The sequence below is a fragment of the Camelina sativa genome, chromosome 20, assembly GCF_000633955.1.
Source record: "Camelina sativa cultivar DH55 chromosome 20, Cs, whole genome shotgun sequence".
Taxonomy (NCBI): Eukaryota; Viridiplantae; Streptophyta; class Magnoliopsida; order Brassicales; family Brassicaceae; genus Camelina; species Camelina sativa.
Genome location: NC_025704.1, coordinates 7,586,872 through 7,611,513, shown reverse-complemented (window position 1 = coordinate 7,611,513; position 24,642 = coordinate 7,586,872). Strand labels below are relative to the sequence as shown.

The 24,642-nt window shown below is 45.0% G+C and overlaps 3 protein-coding genes and 1 long non-coding RNA gene across 4 annotated transcripts; 3 read left to right on the top strand and 1 right to left on the bottom strand.

Moving 5' to 3' along the window:
- Window positions 1-1,505, bottom strand: LOC104769905. The gene is made up of 4 exons (XR_764452.2): window positions 1,361-1,505; window positions 973-1,111; window positions 153-568; window positions 1-15 (listed from the first exon to the last, which is right to left on the bottom strand). It is a non-coding gene; the product is annotated as an uncharacterized LOC104769905 (long non-coding RNA).
- LOC104772292 lies at window positions 1,754-2,966 on the top strand (the record flags this gene model as incomplete). The annotated part of the gene is made up of 2 exons (XM_019241817.1): window positions 1,754-1,932; window positions 2,188-2,966. Coding segments are annotated over exons 1-2 (873 nt in total), but the record flags the coding sequence as incomplete, so codon positions are not given.
- Window positions 2,996-3,922, top strand: LOC109131155 (the record flags this gene model as incomplete). The annotated part of the gene is made up of 1 exon (XM_019241816.1): window positions 2,996-3,922. A coding segment is annotated over one exon (798 nt), but the record flags the coding sequence as incomplete, so codon positions are not given.
- LOC104772291 lies at window positions 23,004-23,354 on the top strand. Its single transcript, XM_010496922.1, has one exon. The coding sequence runs from the start codon at window positions 23,004-23,006 to the stop codon at window positions 23,352-23,354; it is 351 nt and encodes a 116-aa protein (XP_010495224.1).

Genomic DNA, 24,642 nt, shown 5'->3' with positions numbered 1-24,642 from the left:
CCATTTCTTCTCAACCTACCACAAGTTTTATTAAGCATCCATTTCTTCTTTAAAGTATCTTTGGACGTTGAATGGAGAAAAGGTTTGCTCTACTGTAAGATTTTAAAATTACAGTAATACAATACAAAGTTCTTTCAGTAAACAGAACGGACCTGAATCTGGTTGTCTGTGATCATGTATTCTAGTTCCTTCTCTAGACCAGAGACACTAGTCTTGAATGCATCAGCCATCCTGCTCAAATCAACAGACACAAATGGCAGTGTGTACTGGATCAGTGCCTTCTTCCTTATCTGATCATACAGTGTGTCAACGTGGTCATGAAGATGGATGTCCAGCAGCAAGTTCGCTTTCAGACTTGCTAGATATTCCAGACAGGAAGCATAACGGCTGCAACAAGCAAACACTGGGAACAAACTGGCAGAGTAAAATAAAAGCTAAATAGGATACATGCCTTCAATTCTGATCGATCAAAACTTGCCAGGGCACAGAGTCCACCATAGGTAGCAACATCTTGAGGAGCAATGACCTCGTTATAGGAATTTCCAAGTTCTGGATTAACATCTAAGAACTGCACAAGACAATATTCAAGTCCAATAAAACATCCATTTATATACACATACACACTAACACACACACTTTCTTATGGATCAGTTACGTTCTCCTTCTAGTATGCATAAAACCTAAAGCTGGAAACTTTACAGAAGAGACCCAATAAACATCAATCTATATATACATACACACACTCTCTACAGACTCTGTTTTCTCATTAGGTTCTTGCAAAGAAGGCTGGTACTACTTATTTTCTCTAAATCTTCCATGAGTCTATTTATATTTTCTCTAAACCTCTCCACAATACAGACACAAATCTTCCTATCTACTTATATCCCAGACCTAACTATTAGAAGCTTAACTAAGCAGTCTTCATAATCTGAGCCAGTGAAAACAAATAAGCAGGAGAATAAAGAGATTTACTTATTGTAGATGTTTGAGTAATAATCAGAGGATCAAAACGCTCCTTTCCAAGCTGTTCCATAATAGTTAGAACAGAGCTAACAAGCAACACAACATCATCTGTCACAGCCAAAACAGCCTTCTGATTAACCATCGAATCCTACAAACACACAAAAACCCCAAAAATATATTTTTTTAAAAGACTAAACTTTGATTGCTTTCTACAACGTAAGAGGGATTTTTTTCGGGCCAAAAGCTCTTATGACATGAACAAACGAATCAACAAGAAACAAATCAATTCATTCACGCAATCAACTACTAAGGATGAGAGATTGATAACAGAAACCTAAACTCACCATATTGGGGAAAAATCTCTATAAAAAGAACAAGAACAGAAACCTAAACTCACCTGGATCTGTCGAGAGAGAAAAAATAATACCGAAGAATCAAACTCGTAATGGGTTGAATTTAAGGTTTTCGAAGATGAGATCGATGATCATCTCTCTACAAAAAAGTAAAATAATTTTGTTGAAAGTTTGAAGCTTTAAAATCTCAGAAGAGAGAGAGACACAAGTCACAAAGGGACAAAGCAGAGACTGCCACGTGTAACGAAGGACCAAGAAAAATACGTCCCATTTTAAGGAACGTATTTTCAATAATTATCTAATTTCTATCTAAATTTTAATATTTTTTATTGGAGGACGCAGGAAATATAAGCCGCTGCACATGCTCTTAGTACGGAGAGATGCAGTATTTGCAAATTTTTCCCCGAGCTTTAAAGATGTATAAGTGGAGTGAGCTAAGCTTTGAGGACCAAAAAAAAAGAGAGAATCATTAAAAAAAAAAAAAAAAACCTAATCGTTAAGCGAAATCAGATCTTGCACGACATGGGACTACTGTCCAACCAAACCTCCAGAGATGATCTGAAAGCAGGAGATCACATCTACTCTTGGCGTAACGCTTATATCTACTCTCATCACGGTTCGGTTCCATCTCTCGCTCTCTAACTATATATGTATATCGATCTATTACATTTCATGCTCGTTCTTAGTTAACTTCTGGGGTTTATCAAAGGTTCAGTTTTTGGGTTTGTTTTATAACCCAATTTCGTGGAAATGTATGTTAGATTCGTTGCATTTTACAGCCTTTTTCTGGGTTTATCAAAAGATTCCAAATTTTGGGTTTTTTTTTTGTTTGTTCATAAACACGATTGTACTCTGTTTTGCAATATCGCAGGAATCTATGTAGGCGATGAGAAAGTGATACATTTCACTCGTGGAGGTGGTCTCGAAACCGGAACAGGGACTTTCCTGGACAATTTCATCACTAGCTCAGTTCCGAATCATGGAGGAGGCAACAACCCTTGTCCTAAGTGTGGAGATCAATCCAAACTCGACGGTGTAATCTCTTCTTGCCTTGATTGCTTTCTCGCCGGAGGAAACCTTTATCTCTTCGAGTACGGTGTCTCTCCAGCTTTCTTTATCGCAAAGCAACGAGGAGGTACTTGCACGACTGCAACTTCAGATCCTTGTGATGACGTCGTTTCCCGTGCTGAGTTCCTCTTATTGCGAAACCGGTTTGGTGCTTACAACCTGTTTGAGAACAATTGTGAAGATTTTGCTACCTATTGCAAAACTGGTTTGGTTGTCATGTTAAAGATCAAGCTTGGAAGTAGTGGTCAAGCCAATTCCGCGTCTGTAGCAGGCGATGCTGTTTCTTGGGCGATTGGTCTTTTTGGGATGGTGAAGTCTGGTAGAACAGCTTCGGTGGTTTCTTCAACACTTGGATATGTAGTTACAGGTTTTGGTGGTGTGGTGTTGGTAGGGACTGTAGGGTATGGTAAGTACTGTTTTGATCGCCTGCGTTCCGACATTGGTATGAGATCCGATGCTACTAAGGTTCCTGTGGAAAGACTCGTTTCCATCATTGAAGTCATGGAAGGCAGATCTACTGATGTCATGGAAGGCAGTTCTATTGAAGTCATGGAAGGCAGCTTGGAGGACAACAAGAAGTCTAGTTNCATAAACACGATTGTACTCTGTTTTGCAATATCGCAGGAATCTATGTAGGCGATGAGAAAGTGATACATTTCACTCGTGGAGGTGGTCTCGAAACCGGAACAGGGACTTTCCTGGACAATTTCATCACTAGCTCAGTTCCGAATCATGGAGGAGGCAACAACCCTTGTCCTAAGTGTGGAGATCAATCCAAACTCGACGGTGTAATCTCTTCTTGCCTTGATTGCTTTCTCGCCGGAGGAAACCTTTATCTCTTCGAGTACGGTGTCTCTCCAGCTTTCTTTATCGCAAAGCAACGGGGAGGTACTTGCACGACTGCAACTTCAGATCCTTGTGATGACGTCGTTTCCCGTGCTGAGTTCCTCTTATTGCGAAACCGGTTTGGTGCTTACAACCTGTTTGAGAACAATTGTGAAGATTTTGCTACCTATTGCAAAACTGGTTTGGTTGTCATGTTAAAGATCAAGCTTGGAAGTAGTGGTCAAGCCAATTCCGCGTCTGTAGCAGGCGATGCTGTTTCTTGGGCGATTGGTCTTTTTGGGATGGTGAAGTCTGGTAGAACAGCTTCGGTGGTTTCTTCAACACTTGGATATGTAGTTACAGGTTTTGGTGGTGTGGTGTTGGTAGGGACTGTAGGGTATGGTAAGTACTGTTTTGATCGCCTGTGTTCCGATATTGGTATGAGATCCGATGCTACTAAGGTTCCTGTGGAAAGACTCGTTTCCATCATTGAAGTCATGGAAGGCAGATCTACTCAAGTCATGGAAGGCAGTTCTATTGAAGTCATGGAAGGCAGCTTGGAGGACAACAAGAAGTCTAGTTAGTTATTTGATGACTAACAGTTGAGTAAGAGGGAGGATCGTGCTTTCTCTGCTCTGTTTGTATTGTGAAAACTGTATTTTAACTATTAGTCAAGTGGAAAAATACAGTTTAATAACATGATTTTCCAAGAACTGTACTCTTGTAGACTCGGACAAATTGAATTCCAACCAAAGTTATTGTTGGATATGGGCTTTGCCTCCAACATTTACAGAAGCCCAAGCAGAAGATTTTAGAAAGATTTGAGCCAGAAGTCTTGGATTCGGCCCAACAGGTCGCAGGGGCAAAATCGTCATTTTGTCAAGAGACAGAAGAAACCCTAGGTCAAGGTCCCACTATAAATACCTGATGTCATGGTCACGTCTAGGGATCCGAAATTCTAGGCAATTAGAGAGAGAAAAGACTGTTATTTTCGTATTGAGCATTTCAGCTCCCTAATTGTCATTTTCTGTAAAACCCTTCAGTGAGATTCTTACGTTAAATAAAAGTACCAGATCCGATTCATCCCACTTGATTCATATAATTTATATTGTCGATTTCATACATCAACAATTTGGCGCCCACCGTGGGGCTGAACGAAATCCTTTCTTTTTAACGAAAAGAGTTTCAAGACAAGGCGTTTTCGGAAAACCAGAAGCATGTCTCACACCAATCTCTCCAGCAATGAAGGCGCTGACTCACCTGCAGCTCGCGACGTGTCTCCCAGGCGAACCGTATGGGGGCGCACCCGTGCGAGGACGAGCCAACTCCAAGGCGTCAACAGAACCGAAGCAGTTACGGGCGAGGACGCAACACTCACTGGCCGCGCAGCCGTAGGCGCTACGCGTGTCGCTCAAACTAATGGCGAAGCCTTAGGTGCTACGTCCCCTGCTCGTGAAACCACTGGAGTCAATCCAACCGACCGCGAGGCCGTAGGCGCTACGCGCGTCGCTTCGACAAATGGCTTAACCAATGGTGCAATCCTTCCTGACCGTGTAGCTGCTGAAGACGCTCCAAAAAACCGCGAAGCTACGGGCACTACGCGTGACATTTATCCTCATCGATCATCCAGACACGTGAAAATCAGCCAAGCTGCGCTCGACGACGCTGTACGAAGAACCTTGGATAAGATAAGCAGTCAAGCGATGCAGATAAAGTCTCAAGGGCAGGATGACCACGCAAGGTATCAAAGGAGACAATCAGAACCTCGACACGAACGAAACAAAGACGCATTGGCGCCACACACTCCGCGAGCTGGCCATAATGCTCCGCGAGCTGAGTACTATGCTCCGCGAGCTGACCTTGACGCTCCGCGAGCTAACCTCAACGCTCTGCGAGCTGACTACCACGATCCGCGAGCTAACCTCAACGCTCCGCGAGCTGACCTCAACGCTCCGCGAGCTGACTACCACGATCCGCAAGCTGACTACCACGATCCGCGAGCTGACCTTAACGCTCTGCGAGTTGACCTCAACGCTCCGCGAGCTGACCGTAACGCCGTTACCATACCACGAGTCATGCACAACGCTAATGGAAGGCCCCGACTCTCGTCGATCATTGTCGGACCTAATGGTGAGCAGCCAAGGGTACATTTCCAGTCCAGCCACGTCTCCACAGATCAACATGCTGGTCCGAGTCGTTCCGAGAATGCTGAAAATCACGCACTACGTCTGTAGATGCAAGCTCAGCTACAAACGCTTACGACTCAGATGCTTCGAGCGACAAGTGCAGCACCAGAGCTAGAAACCGTATTAGCGGAAGCAAGACGTTCACCTTTCACTACAAGGGTTTCAGGAGTTAGAGTCAAGCACAATCCCGACAATAGCAAGAACAGACCAATTCCATACGATGGAAAGGGCGACCCCACCGTCTTCCTGAAGTCCATGACGATCCACATCAATCGATCGTATTTCTCACCTGAGGAAGTAGATGCGGGGAGCTGTCAGCTGTTCGTCGAGAGTCTTTCCGGTGAAGCGCTAAATTGGTTCTCAAGACTTGAGGCCAACTCGATCGATGGATACGAAGCACTAACAAGCGCATTCCTTCAGCATCACCAGTGCTTCTTGCGCACACCTGCGTCAAATGCTGATCTATGGAGAATGTATCAGAAACATGACGAGTCACTACGTGACGAGTCACTACGGGCTTTCATGGATAGATTTAAAGATGTCGTGTCCCGATTATCTATAAGTGACAAATCCGCAATCGGTGCATTGAAAAACGCGCTCGCCCGGGGTACCAGATTCAAGGATGATCTAACAATCCTACCTGTCACAAGCTTGGGCGAAGTCCTCGCACGTGCCAACCGATACATTATGGTCGAAGAAGACAGAGGTAAGAGGAACCCCGATCAACCTGGTACGATAGAAAAAGCATCAGAGAAGGCTCCAGACTCAAAAGGCAAAGCCGTAGATGAGTATTACGAACCGCGCCAACATTACAACAAGGACTTCGCCAGAGGCGAGAAAGGAAGAAAAACGACGATGTTCGCTATCGATGGAAAGGAACAGCATAATAAGTCTTGGAACAAATGGCACCACAAATCCGATAATCCAGGCTTCAAAGGCAAGCGCCCGTATTGCGAGTTCCACAGGTTTAACTGACACTCGACTGAAGAGTGCAAAACACTTCAAATACTGCTTCTGAATAAATACAAAAAGGTGACGTCGATGTAGAACGAGAACAGAGAAAAGTCGTCACACACAAAGACAACCAGTATTTCTTGAGAGATGAACAGCAGCACGACAGACAACGCGAAGAGGAAGCTGCAGCATAGGATGACCGAGCATGGGCACAGAATGACCGAGCACGAGAAATCGCTCGCTTACCTCCTCCCCCCAAACGGAATCATGACGTAGAAGAGCACGATGAACCACCAGCTCCTCGTCGAAGGATCAACATGATCATGGGTGGCTTGTCAACATGCTGCGATTCTGTTCGATCAATCCAAGCCTACTGTCGCAAAACAGAAACAAAGCGCAACATGCCTTCTCACAGCAACATGTTCAAGACATCCACCGCACCAATTACGTTTACTGAAGAAGACGCGCGCAACGCTAGTCCGAACAATGACCCACGTGTCGTAGAAATGGTAATCGGGGAAAGTTCAGTTACGAGAATCCTTATAGACACCGGAAGCTCGGTCAACGTAATATTCAAGGATGTACTGATCCAAATGGAGATTGATCTGTGCAACACGGTACATGAAATGCAGCCTCTGACGGGATTCGATGGAGATACTATCATGACTGTCGGAACCATTACACTTCCAATCTACGTCGGCGGCACCATGCAATGCTTTAACTTCGCAATTGTAGATAAACCCATCGTCTATAATGTCATTCTTGGAACGCCATGGCTTCACAAGATGCTGGCTGTCGCATCCACTTACCATCAATGTGTCAAGTTTCCAAATGCGTACGGTATCTACACGCTGCATGGAGATCCTCTGATGGCTCGAACTTGCTTCATCATCGAGAAGAAGATGCGGAATGCGAGGGCATTTGTGATTGCCAAATCAACACCACCGCGAGATCCACGCATCCCACCTCCAAAAGAGTCTGTGATTCAAGTCAACATCGATTTGTCTGATCCCAAGCGTTGTGTCGGAATAGGCACGGAGCTACCAATGGCTTTAAGAGACAAGCTCGTCCAGTTTTTGCGTAAAAACGCAACCACATTTGCATGGATGATAGATCATATGACCGAAATCGATATGAGCATTACCAGCCATGAGCTTAACGTTGACCCGACTTACAAGCCCGTCAAGCAAAAGCGTCGAAAGCTTGGAGCAGAACGCACAACCGCGATCAATGACGAGATACGAAAGCTACTTGATGCGGGATCAATTACAGAAGTGCGTTACCCAGATTGGCTGAGTAACCCCGTCGTCGTTAAGAAGAAGAATGGTACATGGAGAGTCTGCGTCGACTTTACAGACCTCAACAAAGCTTGCCCGAAAGACAGTTTTCCTCTTCCGCGCATTGATCAGCTCGTCGAAGCCACAGCAGGAAACGAGTTGTTGTCTTTCATGGACGCGTTCTCAGGCTACAACCAGATAATGATGCACAAAGATGATCGCGAGAAAACTGATTTCATTACTGAACAGGGAGAACGATGGAAGTCGACATTGATGATATGCTCGTCAAATCAGCTCAGGCTGCAGACCACGTCGCACACCTAAAACAATTCGAGATACTCAACAAGTACAGCATGAAGCTAAAACCGGCAAAATGCACATTTGGGGTCACTTCCGGAGAATTCTTGGGGTACCTCGTTACGAAACGCGGCATAGAAGCGAATCCGAAACAGATCTCGGCTATCATCAACCTTTCGTCTCCACGGAGTACACGCGAAGTACAGAGGCTTACTGGACGAATTGCAGCACTGAACCGTTTCATCTCTCGTTCAACAGACAAGTGTTTGCCGTTTTATCAGCTCCTCCACAGAAATAAACGCTTCGAGTGGGATGAGAAATGCGAGCTAGCATTCACGCAGTTGAAAGACTACTTATCGTCTCAACCAGTCCTGGCCAAACCCGAGCTAGGAGAAATGTTTTATCTCTACATCGCCATCTCCTGTTCAGCTGTAAGTGGTGCGCTCGTCAGAGAGGATCGTGGAGAGCAACATCCAATCTTCTATGTGAGCAAAACTCTCGATGGCGCAGAACTTCGGTACCCAACTCTTGAGAAGCTCGCATACGCAGTCGTCATTTCAGCCCGCAAGCTCCGCCCATACTTCCAGTCACACACTGTTGAAGTCTTGACAAATTAGCCGCTGCGCACAATCCTTCACAGCCCAAGTCAATCAGGTCGACTGGCAAAGTGGGCAGTTGAATTGAGTGAGTACGACATCGAGTACAAGAATCACACATGCGCTAAGTCACAGGTTCTCACGGATTTTCTCGTAGAGCTCTCTCCTGAACTCGAAGCTGACACCCCTCCACCCGAGATATGGTCTCTTCACGTTGACGGCGCTTCATAAAAAATGGGCTCGGGAGCAGGCGTGCGCCTAACCTCGCCAACAGGTGAAATCTTGGAGCAGTCATTCCGCCTTGCTTTCACTGCCACAAACAACGATGCTGAGTATGAAGCGCTAATCGCTGGATTACGTATCGCACACGGAATCGGAGTCAAAAAGATACAAGTCTACTGCGATTCACAGCTGGTCACACACCAATTCAGTGGAGACTATGCAACAAGACACGCACGCATGGATGCTTATCTGAAAGTTGTCTGCGACCTCTCACAACAGTTCGAGTTCTTTGAGCTCGTCAAGATTCCACGCAGCGACAATGCTCCAGCAGACGCAATTGCAACACTAGCCTCTACATCGGACCCAGACCTCCGCCAAGTAATTCCGGTGGAAAGCATTGACCAACCAAGTATTGACGTTGAACTCCTTGAAGTCGCCTTTTCAACAGAAGCATCAGCAAACCCGAGCGCTAGCTCAGCAATCGTCTTAGCAGTCACGAGATCAGCCTCAACAGGCCACAAACGCGAGCACTTCCACCACGCCCATTCCAGCCCCAACAGCTGCCAATTCAAGCACTACAGCCGTTCCAGCTACGCCCGTACTAGCACCTGATGCCCCCTCGCGAGACGATTGGCAAACTGAGATTATAGCATTCATCGCAGACGGAATTATGCCAAAAGATAAGTGGGAAGCAAGACGTCTTCGCGTGAAGAGCGCGCACTATACTATGTCGGATGGAAGCTTGTTTCGTTGGGAAGCAAATGGCGCTCTTCTCATTTGCGTTAATACAAAGGACGTCAACGACATAATGCGAAAGGTCCACGAAGGCGCTGGAGGTAACCACTCGGGGGGCGAGCATTGGCACTTTGAATTCATCGCAATGGCCATTTCTGGCCGACCATGGTTGCCGATTGTACTGCATTCGCAAGCAAGTGCGAAAAATGTTAGCGTCATGCACCATTCATTCATTCACCGACTGAACTCCTGCGCACAACGTCACCACCCTATCCATTCATGCAATGGGCGATGGATATTGTCGGTCCGCTAACACCATCTCGCCAAAAGAAGTACCTCCTAATCATGACGGACTATTTCACCAAGTGGGTTGAAGCAGAGTCATACGCCTTTCTCAAAGCCAACGAAGTTCAGAATTTTGTCTAGAAAAATATAATATGCAGGCATGGACTCCCATACGAAATTGTATGCGATAACAGGCCACAATTCATCTCACTCCAGTTTGAGGGATTCTGCGCCGGCTGGCGGATACGCCTTAGCAAGTCAACTCCACGATATCCGCAGGACAACGAACAAGCAGAAGCAACCAACAAGAAAATTCTCGCTGGAATCAAAAAACGGCTCGACGAAAAGAAGGGACTCTGGGCAGATGAGCTTGACGGCGTTCTATGGTCTCACCAAACCTCGCCGCGGACATCCACATGACGAACACCATTTTCGCTCGCATACGGCATGGAGGCTCTCGCACCAGCAGAAGTCAGAATCCCGACGCTTCGACGCTCTATGCTAGTCCACGATCCGGAACTGAACAACAAGATGCTGTGCGATAGACTACTTTTCCTCGAAGAAGAACGCGACTAGGCACTATTGCGCATCCAGAACTACCAGCAAGCAGTGGCCAAATTTTACAACAAAAAAGTCAAGTCTCGTTACTTTGCCAAGGGAGATCTTGTCCTCCGCAAAGTCTACGAAAACACTGCCGAGAAGAACGCTGGAAAGCTTGGCGCACATTGGGAAGGTCCCTACTTAGTCTCGAAGATTGTCAAGCCAATAGTCTATCAGCTTCTCGAAATGAACGGCACGCCAGTCCTGCGTTCCTGGAACTCCGCCAACCTTAAGCGCTACTACCATTAGTTTGACCACGACGTACAAAAAAAAAAAAAAAAAAAAAAAANAAAAAAAACAGCTCGTCTCCGAGCATTTCTTTGTAATACGAACTACAAATGGTTTGATCCCTCTCGAGGGTACGTAGGCAGCCTTTCACGAAGTTCAACTATAACTTCAATAAAAAAATAAAGTTTTCGAGCAAATCTTCCGTTTCCACGCTGACGCCCTGGTCAGGTGCACAGTTCTATGTTCCGCATGAATGTAATGGTGAAATAATCCATACTTTACTTCGGTAAAGAAGAAAAGCCGAGTCCATAATCGCAAGCGCTCCGCACGGGTGCCGTGGTGAAATAACCCACGTCCTTACATTGGTAAGGACTTATAAGCCGAGCCTAGACTCCCAAAGCTAGCAGGGCGCAGAGTGAATAAGCCGAAGACCCCGACTCGCACACTCTTGCGATTCCTGCAGCATCCACAGTGTAAGCCGGTCGCGACTGAACGCACCTAACTAGTACGACAAGTCTGTCTTGTCTACTCTCGCCGTTATGGGGAATAACATATCCAGAATAAGCCAGGAGACGTCCTTCACCGCAACATATGCCCCAAAACGATAAAAGATAAAACGAAAGCAACTTCATCACTATGGAGAGAACAAAATTTGGCAATAATCAACATTCGTGCAATAAAGCAAATAACCAAGTTAATAAAGCAAAAGCAAACGAGTTTCCAAATATCCGAAGAAAAAGTACAGAAGCAATCAACGACTAAGTACCAAATAACAAAAAAAAAAGCCAAAGCAATAACAACAAGCAATAATACGAGGACATCACTCGTTTGCGACATCATCAGCACCTCCACCAGCAGCTTCTGGGAACGGCTCGAGATCATCATCATGAAGCGGTGGCACCACAACCCCGTTCGATTTCGCCGTGAACTCCTTCTCGCCAGCAGCAAGACGTGCCATCCTATCTTCCGGAATAGCAATACCCCTACTGATCAACTTCGTCAAACATAGCCTATTTCCGGTCACTTGACTAAGAGTGAGTAAATGGGGCTGTTTCTTGCGTGTTGCGACCACATGCCTCCTAAAACGATCAATACGCTCCTCATGTGCCTTGATCACGACAGCAGCCTTGGCGCGCTCCTCCTCTCCGCGCTCGTCCCTCGCTTTCCTGAGTCGCTCCGACTCGGAGGTGAGCCTACGCTGGGAATGCTTGAGCGAAGCCGTGAGCTCCTTGACCATCGCTGCGTTGTCTTTGCTTGACCTCTCAGCCTGAGCAAATGCATCCTGAGGAAGCGAGGCCTCCTTCCTAGCAGCGCGCACCTTATCTTCACAATCGCCAGCGAGACGGTTGACCAAGCTCATCGCCTAAGGAATCAAACAGAATAATCAGATTACGACTAAGTAAAGTCCAAATGGGGGTGAGCAGAAGGATCGAATACTAACCTGAAACTGTCGACGAATAGCTTGTTCGTACGAATCTTGACAAGTCAGATCGCTAGAGGCACGAAGCGGAACGAAGTCACCATCAATCCTTCCGGCAAGGTCCGCGCAAGCTCGCGGATTCCCAATGAACGCTTGATCCTTCACATCATAGCGAAATGAGAAGGAGTGATCAATCTCCACATGACCATCCTCCGTCTGCGGATCGAATTCCCTGGGCCCATCTTCCCAGTAATGGGGACGCCTAGAACTACCTCCAGCATCACTCCGAGGACTCGAACGTAATGATCTCTTCCGGGAGTGATCGCCACCAGCTGCTGAAACATTCCTACGAGACCCCGAGGAAGGCTTCTTCGCGGCATGAGGAGCAGCAACCTCGGCATAACGGGATCTGCGGTCAGTCTCACCCGCGGGAGTTGGTACCTCGCCATCCTCGAGCTCCACAGCAACGACCTCCAAGCCGGTTTCGGCGTTTGGCGCAACAACCTCGGTAGCAACAGCTGGCACCTCCTCAGCATCGAACAGGTCAGCGTAACATGGCATCAGACAGTCCCCCATTTGCAATCCAGTCCGCGAACCTGTAGGATAAATAGATGCCTTAGTCACGAAAACACATAAATCCCGAAAATAAGGATAGACCAACGAAACTCACAAGTCTTGAGATGAGAAAGAACTCTCGGCCACCGCAAAGCCTTAGACCAAAAAAAAGGAACACCATTGTCAACAGTGCTCAAATCGCGCGCAGCTGAAGATGGCGGTTTTCCTGCAAAAATAAAACGTACAGTCAGAAAACAAAGTTAGGAACACCAAAACGATAGGAACCCAACCCAGCAACGGCTACCGGGGGTGAAGTTCCAAGAAGAAGGACAGGTCATGCCGGGATCTTCGACCGATGTGTCGTTTATCTCCACGAAGAAAAACCGCCTCCGCCAATCGTTGATATGACTCTTCTGCCCATTCATGATCGTGAGACCGGCCGCACAACAAGCAACGCATAGCCCCGATCTATCACGAATAAATGAAGTCAGCAACTCGAAGAAGTCCATGCTCATCTTGATCTTCATATGATTACCAATTATCGCAAGCCCCACTGCATTACGTACGGTGACAACTGCAAAAACGCAATCTTCCGACGTGCACAAAACCTCGTCAGAAATTCCGGAATAGGAAACCACAGGCCACCATCGGTAAAATAATCTTCGTAAACGCAAAGATGACCTTCTGGGCAGTCCCATGGGCGCGTGTCCGCACTCGGTAACACGAACTTCAGACCACTTGGCACTCGGAAGAGATCAAGGATGCAGACGACGGAACCCTCATCGCATAAGGTACTCCCGGCGTCACGGGAGATGCGTTCCTTGTTCCCTGTACAGTCTCTGCGACGTCTCGGAATTCCGTCACCAATAGCTACACCTGCGACTAGAGACCTAGGAGAATGCACCGCAACAGCTCGTTCTTCGTACGGAAGAACCTTCCCACGACGCCGACCTGGAGGGAGGGAAATCAGACTGAACGCTTGGTCACCTGTTGGGAACACCATTTCCTTCTGATGGTTCCCACCAAGGAAATTCCTTTCCCATCTCGTCAAGGTCTCCCTCTGACGCACAAGATTGGTCATCTTCTAGCTCCTCCGGAATATCACCAAAGAAGTCATATCCCGAAGCCATCGCGCGCGACCTTGCAAAACTAACCAAGCAACTGGTCAGTATCGGAACCACATCAAGAACGCCATAATAGGCAATACGAAACGGCCACACCCGAGTTACAACGTCCAGCAGTGTGCATAGTACGCACCATCATGCGCGCGTTCCAGCCCAAATCGCCCTCGTCTCACGCAATTGAGCTCACCAAAGTCTCATACGCGGCAATCTGGACCTCCCCAGTGGTTCCATACGTAGAAACGTTACTCGCCAAGTCAAGCTCGCCCGAGTCTTACACGTTACTCGGCCCCGCGACTATCAAACTCCTCACTCCAGCTTAGCAGTTCTCGAGCTAGCCATCCTCGAGCTCGCTGGTTCACGAATATGCCCATCTCGCCATCAGCAAACTCGCCAAAAGCCACCCCGCGCCCTCAATCTCACCATCGCAACATGCATCTCGCAGAGACATAGGAGCTCGCCACCATCTCGGTCTCGGCACGACGTCCCGCGAGCACGCTCCAGCTCGCCAATTCTTGTACAGCTTCGACACCATCTCGCGAGCACACACTGAGCTCGCACACAACCTCCCTAACACCTGCATCTCCCCATCTCGTCGTTTCGCCATCTCACTAGCACGACGCCATTATATGTATCTCGCGGGAACGTCATCAGTCTCGCCAACGTCACTAGGATCTCCACCTCGTCAGTTCACACACAATCAACACACCATTCCGGTCTCGACAACGCGACCACCTCGCCACCTAGAACTTTGATCTCGCCAGGTCCCAAGCTCATCATCACGATCTCGCAGACACCAACTTCCGAAGCATGACCTTGATCTCGCCAAAGTCGAGCACGCCGTGGTCTCCTATGCAATCTTTTGATCTTGCCAATCTCGATCCCGTATCTCTCATGTGAGCTCGCCAGTTTTGGTTCCACTTGCTAAGTTAAGCCAACATTTCCACCTCGCCAACGCGCCACGTGATCTCCATGAAATTTCCACCTCGCTAACATTTCCACCTTGCCAAAATTTCCACCTCGCCAACATTTCCACCTCGCCAAAATTTCCACCTCGCCAACATCTCTATCTCGCCATCTCGCTGACTACAGGACCATCTCATCTCCGCGCTCTCCATCATCTCACCACGCCATCATTTAAACGAGAAAAGCTTGCCTCACCATGTCTTCACGTCGGTCTTGCAAGCGTGGTCACCATCGAACACGGCACCATCTCACCACCGGAAATCTCGCCCTCGCCAAAGCTCGGAACTGCGACCTTGATGTTTCTGAGCTCTCAACCACCGAGTGTATGAGGCGGACTAGTGGATCTCGGCGATAGAGTCACGGCGGCACGGTGTGGCCGAGACACCTCACGGTCTCGGCCAGGGGAGCACGACGGCATGAGAGATGCTCGGCGGCGAGTCTAACAACGTGGCCAAATACGGCGGCATAAAACCCGGTGGCGTCAAACAAGCTAGGGGCTGGTATGGAAGCAAAATGGGAGGAGCGGCAGTGCAAGTTTCGCCCGATTCCCTCCACGGCAGTGCGAGATTGGACCTCCCGCGGCAGCTCGGCGTGGAGCTCAACAGGAGAAGCGGCGGAACATGGCCGAGACGCCTCACGGTCTCGGCCAGATCTGGTGGTGGCAAGGAGAACGCACAAGGCAGCGCTATCTCGATCGGCGGCGAGGCAGGACGGCGCGAGACTGGGACGCCTCACGGTCGCAGTCTTGGTGGCGGGAGTTAACTGAACGGCGGCAAGAAAGATCCGGGCGGCGACAAGACAACATGACCGGTGGCAAGGATCCGGTTTTGATGAGATTATGGTCGGACAAGCACAAAAAAAATCTAAAGTAAAAGAAGATAAGGGAGAGAAGAAGAAAGAAATTTACCTTTGTGGAGAGAAGAGTAGAAAGTTGAAGTAAAATTAGGTCAAGGGGACATATTTATATAGGGGGACCAGCACGTTGACCGAGAAAACCCTAGTTTCGAAGTTGTCTTCATTTCTTGCGCCTCGAGAAACGTGCAGAGCACGTCAAACTCCTGTTTAAAGCCTAACGGACCTCGGAAAACATGCCCAACGCACTGTTCATTTCGGAATCTCCCGGATACCTCGAAAAACGTGTCCGACGAACTGTTCATTCCGGAATCTTCCGGATACCTCGAAAAACATGTCCGACGCACTGTTCATTCCAGAGTCTCCCGGATACCTCAAAAAACATGCCCAACGCACTGTTTATTCCGGAATCTCCCGGATACCTCGAAAAACATGCCCAACGCACTGTTCATTCCAGAATCTCCCGGATACCTCGAAAAACGTTTGCAACACACTATTCATCCTGGAACTCTCCGGAAGGCGACAAAACTCTAGAAATGTTATGTTCTTCCCATAAGACGGATCTGAAGACACACAGTCGGATCCGACGGGCTCAAGCAAGCCATCGCACATCGGACTAGGGGGGACCATTGTTGGATATGGGCTTTGCCTCCAACATTTACAGAAGCCCAAGCAGAAGATTTCAGGAAGATTTGGGCCAGAAGTCTTGGATTCGGCCCAACAGGCCGCAGGGGCAAAATCGTCATTTTGTCAAGAGACATAAGAAACCCTAGGTCAAGGTCCCACTATTAATACCTGATGTCATGGTCACGTCTAGGGATCCGAAATTCTAGGCAATTAGAGAGAGAAAAGGCTGTTATTTTCGTATTGAGCATTTTAGCTCCATAATTGTCATTTTCTATAAAACCCTTCAGTGAGATTCTTACGTTAAATAAAAGGACCAGATCCGATTCATCCCACTTGATTCATATAATTTATATTGTCGATTTCATACATCAACAGTTATCTCGGTGCTCTTGCAATTCTTTCGTTTATGATGCTTCGGAGGATATATGAGCTGTGATTAGTGAGCGAAATGCCAAAATCCATTTCACATGCGATCCATTTCAAGAGCTCTTCTTTGAAACTACATTGCTAATGCCCATGTCCTATTTGTCACATTGCCTACACTAATGATACTAGGATTTTTGTATGTCCTACCAGGTTCAATTAACCTTATGAAGTTGTAATACTTAAGGTGCCAATCCAGTTGGGATGATGCTATCACTCAAGATGCAATCAAGTAATCACAAGTCAAGCCAATTCAAAAAGAGTGTTTTTCTAACAATCCTAGGATGATCAAAATGCAAAACGGAAATGAACTACAAAACTAGAAATGAAAATGCATGACTAGAAGCGAATATGAATAAGTGAAACTAAAACAATTCTAGGCATGAACTAAATAGCAAGAACAGAAACGGTCTCAGGAATGCAATATCAATCAAAAATATTGAAGTCTTAAGGATGGGAGTAATTGATGTCGGTGGAGTCTCTTAGTCTACAAAGTGTTTAACATGCCACAAGCAAACTATCCCTAGACAATGAACATCACGACTTAGCTAATCCAATCTCTTGGCAGAGGCACTCAGACTCAAACACTTCCAAACCTAGCTCTCGCTAGAGAAACATGGTTAAGCAGGTATGACAACCAAGTTCATTCACGTCAACAAACATCCTAGACAACTAATCTCTTAGGCTAGGAATGTAAGTCTCTCGCAGTAGTTGGTCAGACATTTCATCAAACACCTTTTGGGTGTGAAAATATCTAAGACCTAGTTCCAATTGATCAGAGAGAAACTAGTATTTATAACTCTAGTCAAGAAGGGAATCATACGAATCTAAGCTTAAACACCCTACACATTAAGATCCCCCACCTAATCTATCCGATCCTCAAGAACTCTAACACTACTCGGATCTAGAAATCATCATCAATGATACAAAATCAGAAAACATTGAATAAAACATCATTAGAAAGATAAAAATGGGATGAACAACTTTGTAGAAGAAATCAAATGCAAAAACTGAATAAACTCAACAATATCGGATTACAAAGTCTCAAAACATTTTAAGTGGCTAGTAAACCTTAAGGAAAAGAACAAAAACGAGATAAGAGATCTCTTGGGCAAAGACTTAACCAAAATGTATATATAGTCCAACATGGAAAGCCCTAAAACATAAAACAACAAGGTAAAGAGTCGGTTTGAGAATCTGAAAACAGCGTCTTCCTTCTTGACATGTGCGATCGAGTCAGTACGCGTCGAGTGGAATGCAATCTTAACGTGGCTTGACCCAGGTGGCAGGAATGATGCGCGGAGAGGCTAGCTCGATTGGTGGCTCGACTGGTGCGTTTCTGACGTTTCCTAGATACCTGAAATAACTCTAATATGCAAGATGTATGCAAGACCAATGCAAAGACTACCTAGATGTGCATATTATGCAAAAGATACTGAAAACAACGCAAAACAATAAGTTAAGAGAAAAAAATGAATAACAAATGCATGATGAAAGAGAGTTAAAATATATACATATCAACTCCCCCAAACTTATTCTTTGCTTTCCCTCAAGCTAATAACAAGAACAAAGTATGGAAGAGAGGTTTGAAAATGGGGTCTCATAACCTAAAACTTGCTGAATAAAATAGTTAGAATCAAGGTCCTTGTTTTTAAACTATGATGCATGGTGAGGGAACTTTATTTAAAAACTTTAGAAAAGTTCGTCACAACCTGAAACGATTCCAATCTTTAATCTACACATGCATTCCTATCAATCATTCCCTTTAACATTCATTAACAAAGAACCATGAATCAAGCTATGCAATGTCATCAAACTCATTTGGCTAGGGTAAAAGGTTAGAGACAAAGATGGTCTCCTTCTCAAGTTGTTTTATCAATACAGAACAAGGTTCTCTCATGAAAAGGAGTTGAGCTTAAGAGAAGGCTAAAGGTTGAAACCAACTGATACATACAAGAGCAGCGCCCTGTCTACCCAAAGGTCCCCAAGGAAACTCAGCCCTAGCATTCTAACCCAGAAGTTGGTCCTATCTCTACCCTTCATCAGAAACATCATCTCAAACCCATTCTCTTACTCTTTGCATTTAGTCTTAGGAGGAGTTCACTTCTTATCATTCTAGCGGATTGGAAAATCTTTATTATCACTTTTTCTTTTCTTCTAAGGACTCTAGATATCTTAAGTGTTTTTACTTTTTTTTCTTTGTCTAATCTTTTTATTTTATTGCTCAGAACCAATAACTCTTTTTACTTTGCTCAAACCCAAATCCTTTACTAGACTTTTAAACTTTGAAAACACATCCCTCCTAAAGACTCTTTACCCTTTTGCGTTCTCTTTTACTCTTCACTTTTCTGCACAAATCTCATCCCAATACCCAAAATCGAGTTCTCACCTAGTCCTGCTAGTATGGATAAAGCGAACTAGAATACACAGGATCCTACTCTTATCGGTTAAAACCTAACACTTTCTAGCAAGCTCAACTCAAAAAAGGCCTGACACTCAAGAATATAATTAGCTTGAAAGAACGGTTGGTTAAAGATGCGGGGAACTGTTCCAAAGATAGGAATCAGCTACTTGGATTGACAAGGGTGGTAAAAATGTGAAAGACAATCCAAGTATGTATATGGTATCCATGAGTTCAACTTCAATGCATAACAAGATAATTGCAAGTCAGTATTAGGTTCAGATAGATAGCAAATGACGTCAATTCAAAACATGTTTCAATCAAGAGTAGAATGCAATTTCAAGAATTCAAAACCTGGTTCAGTCTTACATTTCAAGTTCAATCAACAAGCATCAAAGAACTAATAACAAGGGCTTTGATCCTATCCTATTGAATCCATCATGCTAACAAGGTTACAATCATCATCAACCCCTATGCTAAATGAAACAACCCTATATGAATAACACTAGACTTAATCATAATATGCAAGTGCAAACTACATGAACACTCTGTTTTCATGGAAATTTTCAATTTTTTCAATTTGTTTTGGTTTTTCTATGCAAATAGATGGATGCAAACTCAAACATGATGCAAAAAGTTGAAATAAGAATCACAAAACACAACATCATATACATCATCTCAAACTCTCCCCCAAACTTAAATTACACAGTCTCATGTGTAAAAAAAATTGCAGAAGGATTTGAGAATCACAACAAAAACAATGCATGAATGAAATGGTATATACAAAGCGAAGGTGGGTACCTCAGTAGTAGAAGAAGAAGTCGGTGATAGGCTGCTCGCCCAAGGAGGAGCGTGAAACTGACTCTATCCCTCGCCTTGTTCGGGAACCATGGGAGTGACCTAAGCTGGTTGGTCGACTTGTTGCTCAACCGCTTGCGTGTTCTGATACACGTTCTGCTGCTCGTCACACTGCATGTCATCAACTCTGGACTCACCATGGTCTGATACCAACACAATAACCTCCATAGGCTGATAATCACCTTGATGTTCGATCTGTTGCTCAACCCCGTGCATGCCCTGATGATCACCCTGAGCTTCAACCCTCTGCTCAACCTCAACCTCTTGCTCACCAGAAGAGGCTCTATTCCTGGAACCTCGCGAACCTCGTCTCCTTCTCTCCCTAGACTCATGAGATGAGTGTCATGAAGGAGCGGGTGAAGGCTGACGCTCCCGTGACACATATGAAGATTGATGTGCTGGAGAGGAAATCGGAGAGGGTGCTCTCTAACGAGGTTGCTCGAGGCTCGTGGAGGCGCACTCTGGCATTGGTCTGGTGTCCTCGGGGATAGACCTAGGGATGGCGGTAGTGGATGTCGAACAGCTGAACTTACGCATGAAGTTCGTGATAGTCTTGGTGAAGCTGCTGAGCACCTTATCTCTTGCCTTTCCCCATCGCTGAAGCTTGTTGAGGCGTTCATGAGCTGCCCTGACCCCCTTCGCCATTCTTTCTTCTGAGTACTCCTCAAAGTGGAACTGCTCAAGGCGGTACTCCTCTGTGTCCTCCTCCATGTGCTCTGCTCCTACATCTGCGACGTCTATATGTTGCTCCTCAGCCTCATTATCATACAGGGTATCTGCGAGAGGGATGAACTCAACATGTTCACCCCTCAAAATAGTAGTCAACTCGACGCAAGGGAGGAGTAATCTCGAGGGACCGACCTCAAAATGCACAAACTTGTAAGGCAACCATCCCTGTCTCAAACCCCGCTCCAGAGTGCGCAACTGCCGCAAGTTGTTTACCTCGATCCAGCGTAGTGGGTGTGACTCAGATAGTAATGTAACACCAGCAGCCTCAAGAAACCAAGTCACCACGCTGCCCATGCACATCACTCCTGAGAGTGGTTGATGTTGAGTCTTGAGACCCAAGACTTGTACGACATTATGTAGTTGAGGAGGTAAAGCGAGACAGAAGTGTTGGACGTGTCACCTTGCAGGTCAGTGCCATCCATTGCCGTGAACTAAAGTTCCTTAAGCGCTAGATCAATCATCTCAAGGTCGCCGTTCGTGATGTATCCCTTAATCTCCTTGTCGTAGAATGCATTGGCTACCGCCTTCTGGAAGTAACGCAACATTGGGCTTCTCAGGTTCCTCGCCTTTGTTTTCGATGAAGTGAATGTGGGCGTGCTTCCAATCGTTGCCCAGAGTGCTGATATTTCGTTCTCATCAAACTGCAGCGTAGTCCCCATTCCTCTTCTAGTCATCGATCAGCGCGTCGCTCTGCAGCTCGAGATGAGCAAGAGGTTGAGGTTGAGCAGAGGGTTGAAGCTCAGGGTGATCATCAGGACATGCACGGGGTTGAGCAACAGATCAAACATCAAGGTGATTATCAGCCTACGGAGGTTATTGTGTTGGTATCAGACCATGGTGAGTCCAGAGTTGATGACATGCAGTGTGAAGAGCAGCAGAACGTGTATCAGAACACGCAAGCGGTTGAGCAACAAGTCGACCAACCAGCTTAGGTCACTCCCATGGTTCCCAAACAAGGCGAGGGATAGAGTCAGTTTCACGCTCCTCCTTGGGCGAGCACCAACTCCTTCTTCTACTACGAGGTATTCCCACCTTCCCTTTGTATATACTATTTCATTCATTCATTGTTTTTGTTGTGATTCTCAAATTCTTCTGCAAATTTTTCTTACACATGAGACTGTTTAATTTAAGTTTGGGAAGGGTTTGAGATGATGTATCTAATGTTGTGTTTTTTTATTCTTATTTCAAGTTTTTGCATCATGATGGATCAGCCGGTTCAAACACAAGAGGGCAATCACAATGTAAGGCTAGGTGGAACAAGATAAACCACCAAGTCAACAAGTTTGTGGGATGTTACGCACAAGCGTGTACAAGAAGGAAGAGTGGAGAATCAGAAGATGATGTCTTGACAATGGCTTATGAGCTTTACAATAACGACATGAAGAAGCCATTTCTCCTTGTACATTGCTGGAGGGAGCTGAAGCACGATCAGAAATGGATCACAGAAGAATGTAGCCACAAGCGGACTAAGCTTGCATCTGAGGCTCCTACTTCGAGCAATGATAGAGCTGAGAAGAGGCCTCCAGGGGTTAAAGCTGCTAAGAACAAAGGGAAGAGACTGACTGTTAGTATTGATGTCGACGATGGTTATGTCCGTAAGTTAGACAAGATCATTGCAATGAAGGATCAAGAACAAGTAGCTAAAGAGAAGCACGGCAAAATGAGATTGCTAGACAGCCTGCTTAACAAGAGTGAACTAACACCCGCTGAAGTTGCTCTTATAGACAAACTCGTAGATCAAATGTTGACAAACATTTAGGTTTCAATTATTTTCATTTGTTATGTTTAACTCTTGTGTGTCTTTCTCATGTTTTCACTATTCTATGTCTCTCATGTTTTTATGTTTTGTGTTTAATAAGTTTTGTTGTGCTTAAATCTACCTGTATTCTTTTGTTTCAGGTTTCGGGAACACAAATGTAGCTGTGGAACATGTCACGTGAAGAGAAGAAGTTTGCTTGATGTGGAACATGTCACGGATGTTGAACATGTCACGTGAAGTAGTTTGTTTGCTTTGTCTTTTGAGTGTATGGCTAGGATGGCTTTTGCGTGTCGGTTAGGACAGTATGGCTTTTGCCTTTTGTAAGGGATGTATTGCTTTTGGTTGTATTTGTTTGGCAAGGACAGTCACATGTGTATTTGTTTCACAAGAGGACAGTCACGGCTTTGCTTTTGTAAGGGTTGTATTGCTTTTGGTTTTATTTTAACCCGTGAAGTAGTTTGTTTGCTTGTGTCTTGAGTCTTAAGTCTATATATTGGACATTTTTCTTTTCCATTTGCAACCAAATCTGCATTGTGTTCCGATTCTTCTCAAGTTTTTTCTCTTCACTTTCCTCCTATCTTCACTACTCAAACTCCTCCTCTACCAAAGAAAAATCCTTCTCTATTAGAAAAAATCTGTCTCCATTACTCCTTCTCTACTCAAACTTCCCATAAGCCTTCTACTATACCCAAATTGCCAAAAAATGTCTAATTGGAGTTCCGATCAAGAAGTTGATGATATTGTAGAAGAGGAAGTTGATAGTATAGTGGAGGAGATCCAATACAACTACACTCACCCAGATGTACCACTAGCTCCAATAATTCGAAGAGTGCACATTGAGAGAGACCGCGAAGAAGGCCACACTCGGTTGTGGAATGATTATTTTAGTGATAATCTGACTTACACAAACGCTATGTTCCATCGTCGCTTTAGAATGAACAAACCATTGTTCCTTCGTATTGTTACCGCTATTGAGAATGGAGTCCCATACTTCAGACAAAGGCGAGATGCTACTGGAAGGCTTGGTCTTTCTGCACTTCAAAAATGTACGTAAGCTATTCGCTTGATGGCTTACGAATATTCGGCAGATGCGATCGATGAATATTTACGACTCACTGAAACAACCTCCCACAAATGCCTTCTACATTTTGTTGAGGGAGTTATAAATCTGTTTGGCGACGAGTATCTCAGAAGACCTACAGCGGAAGACCTCCAACGATTACTGAATATTGGAGAACATCGCAGTTTCCACGGAATGATAGGGAGCATAGATTGCATGCATTGGAAGTGGAAGAATTGTCCCACTGCATGGAAAGGACAATATACACGTGGATCTGCTAAACCGTCAATCATATTAGAGGCTGTGGCATCACAAGATTTATGGATTTGGCACGTATTTTTTGGACCACCGGGTTCGTTAAATGATATCAATGTCTTGGACCGCTCCCCGGTGTTTGATGATATCCTAGAGGGCCAAGCTCCGAGAGTTAGATACGTTGTCAATGGACGGCAATACAAAATGGCGTACTACCTCACAGACGATATCTATCCCAAATTGGCAACTTTCATCCAATCTATTACACTTCCACGTGGTCGAAAAGCAAAAATCTTTGCTCAATGGCAAGAAGGATGTCGTAAAGATGTTGAGCGTGCATTTGGAGTCTTGCAAGCTCGATTTGCAATCGTGAAGAATCTCGCACTTTTTTGGGATAAAGGAAAAATAGGGAAAATAATGAGAGTATCTATCATCTTGCATAACATGATAGTGGAAAACAAACGACATGACTACAATTTCTACGATCCAACGGAATTCCATCATGGAGAAGGAAGCGAAAGTTCTCATGTCGATTTATCATATTCTACAGATACGCCAACAAATCTACATAATATGATGGGCATTCGAAATGATGTTCATGATACAGAAATGCATGATCTTTTGCAAAAAGACTTGATTGAGCATATCTGGCAAAAATTTGGTGCAACCGCACAATAAATCTTATTCCAAATTCTGTTTAATATTTTCAATTTTATAAAATATGTTTACTATTCCGAATTTTGTAAAATATGTTTAATATTCTAAAGTTTGTAAAGTATTGTTTTCTATTTTATGTAATATAAAAATTTTAAATAATTGTTTTATCATTTTAGATAATTAAAGTTTGATAATTAATAAACACAAATTAAAAAAATTATTATTTAAATGTTTAAGTAACCTTTTTTGGAGTTCTCTAGTAATAAGATGATTTTGTTTAAGTTTCTTACAGTTACTTTACTTTACTTAATTTATGATTATTTATATAATTAATTAATGTGAGAGTAGCTATGGTGGATTACTCCACTAA

Bases quoted from the DNA above. Each gene is read 5' to 3' on its own strand.
- LOC104772291 (XM_010496922.1), top strand. From the start codon at position 23,004: ATGTCTAATTGGAGTTCCGATCAAGAAGTTGATGATATTGTAGAAGAG.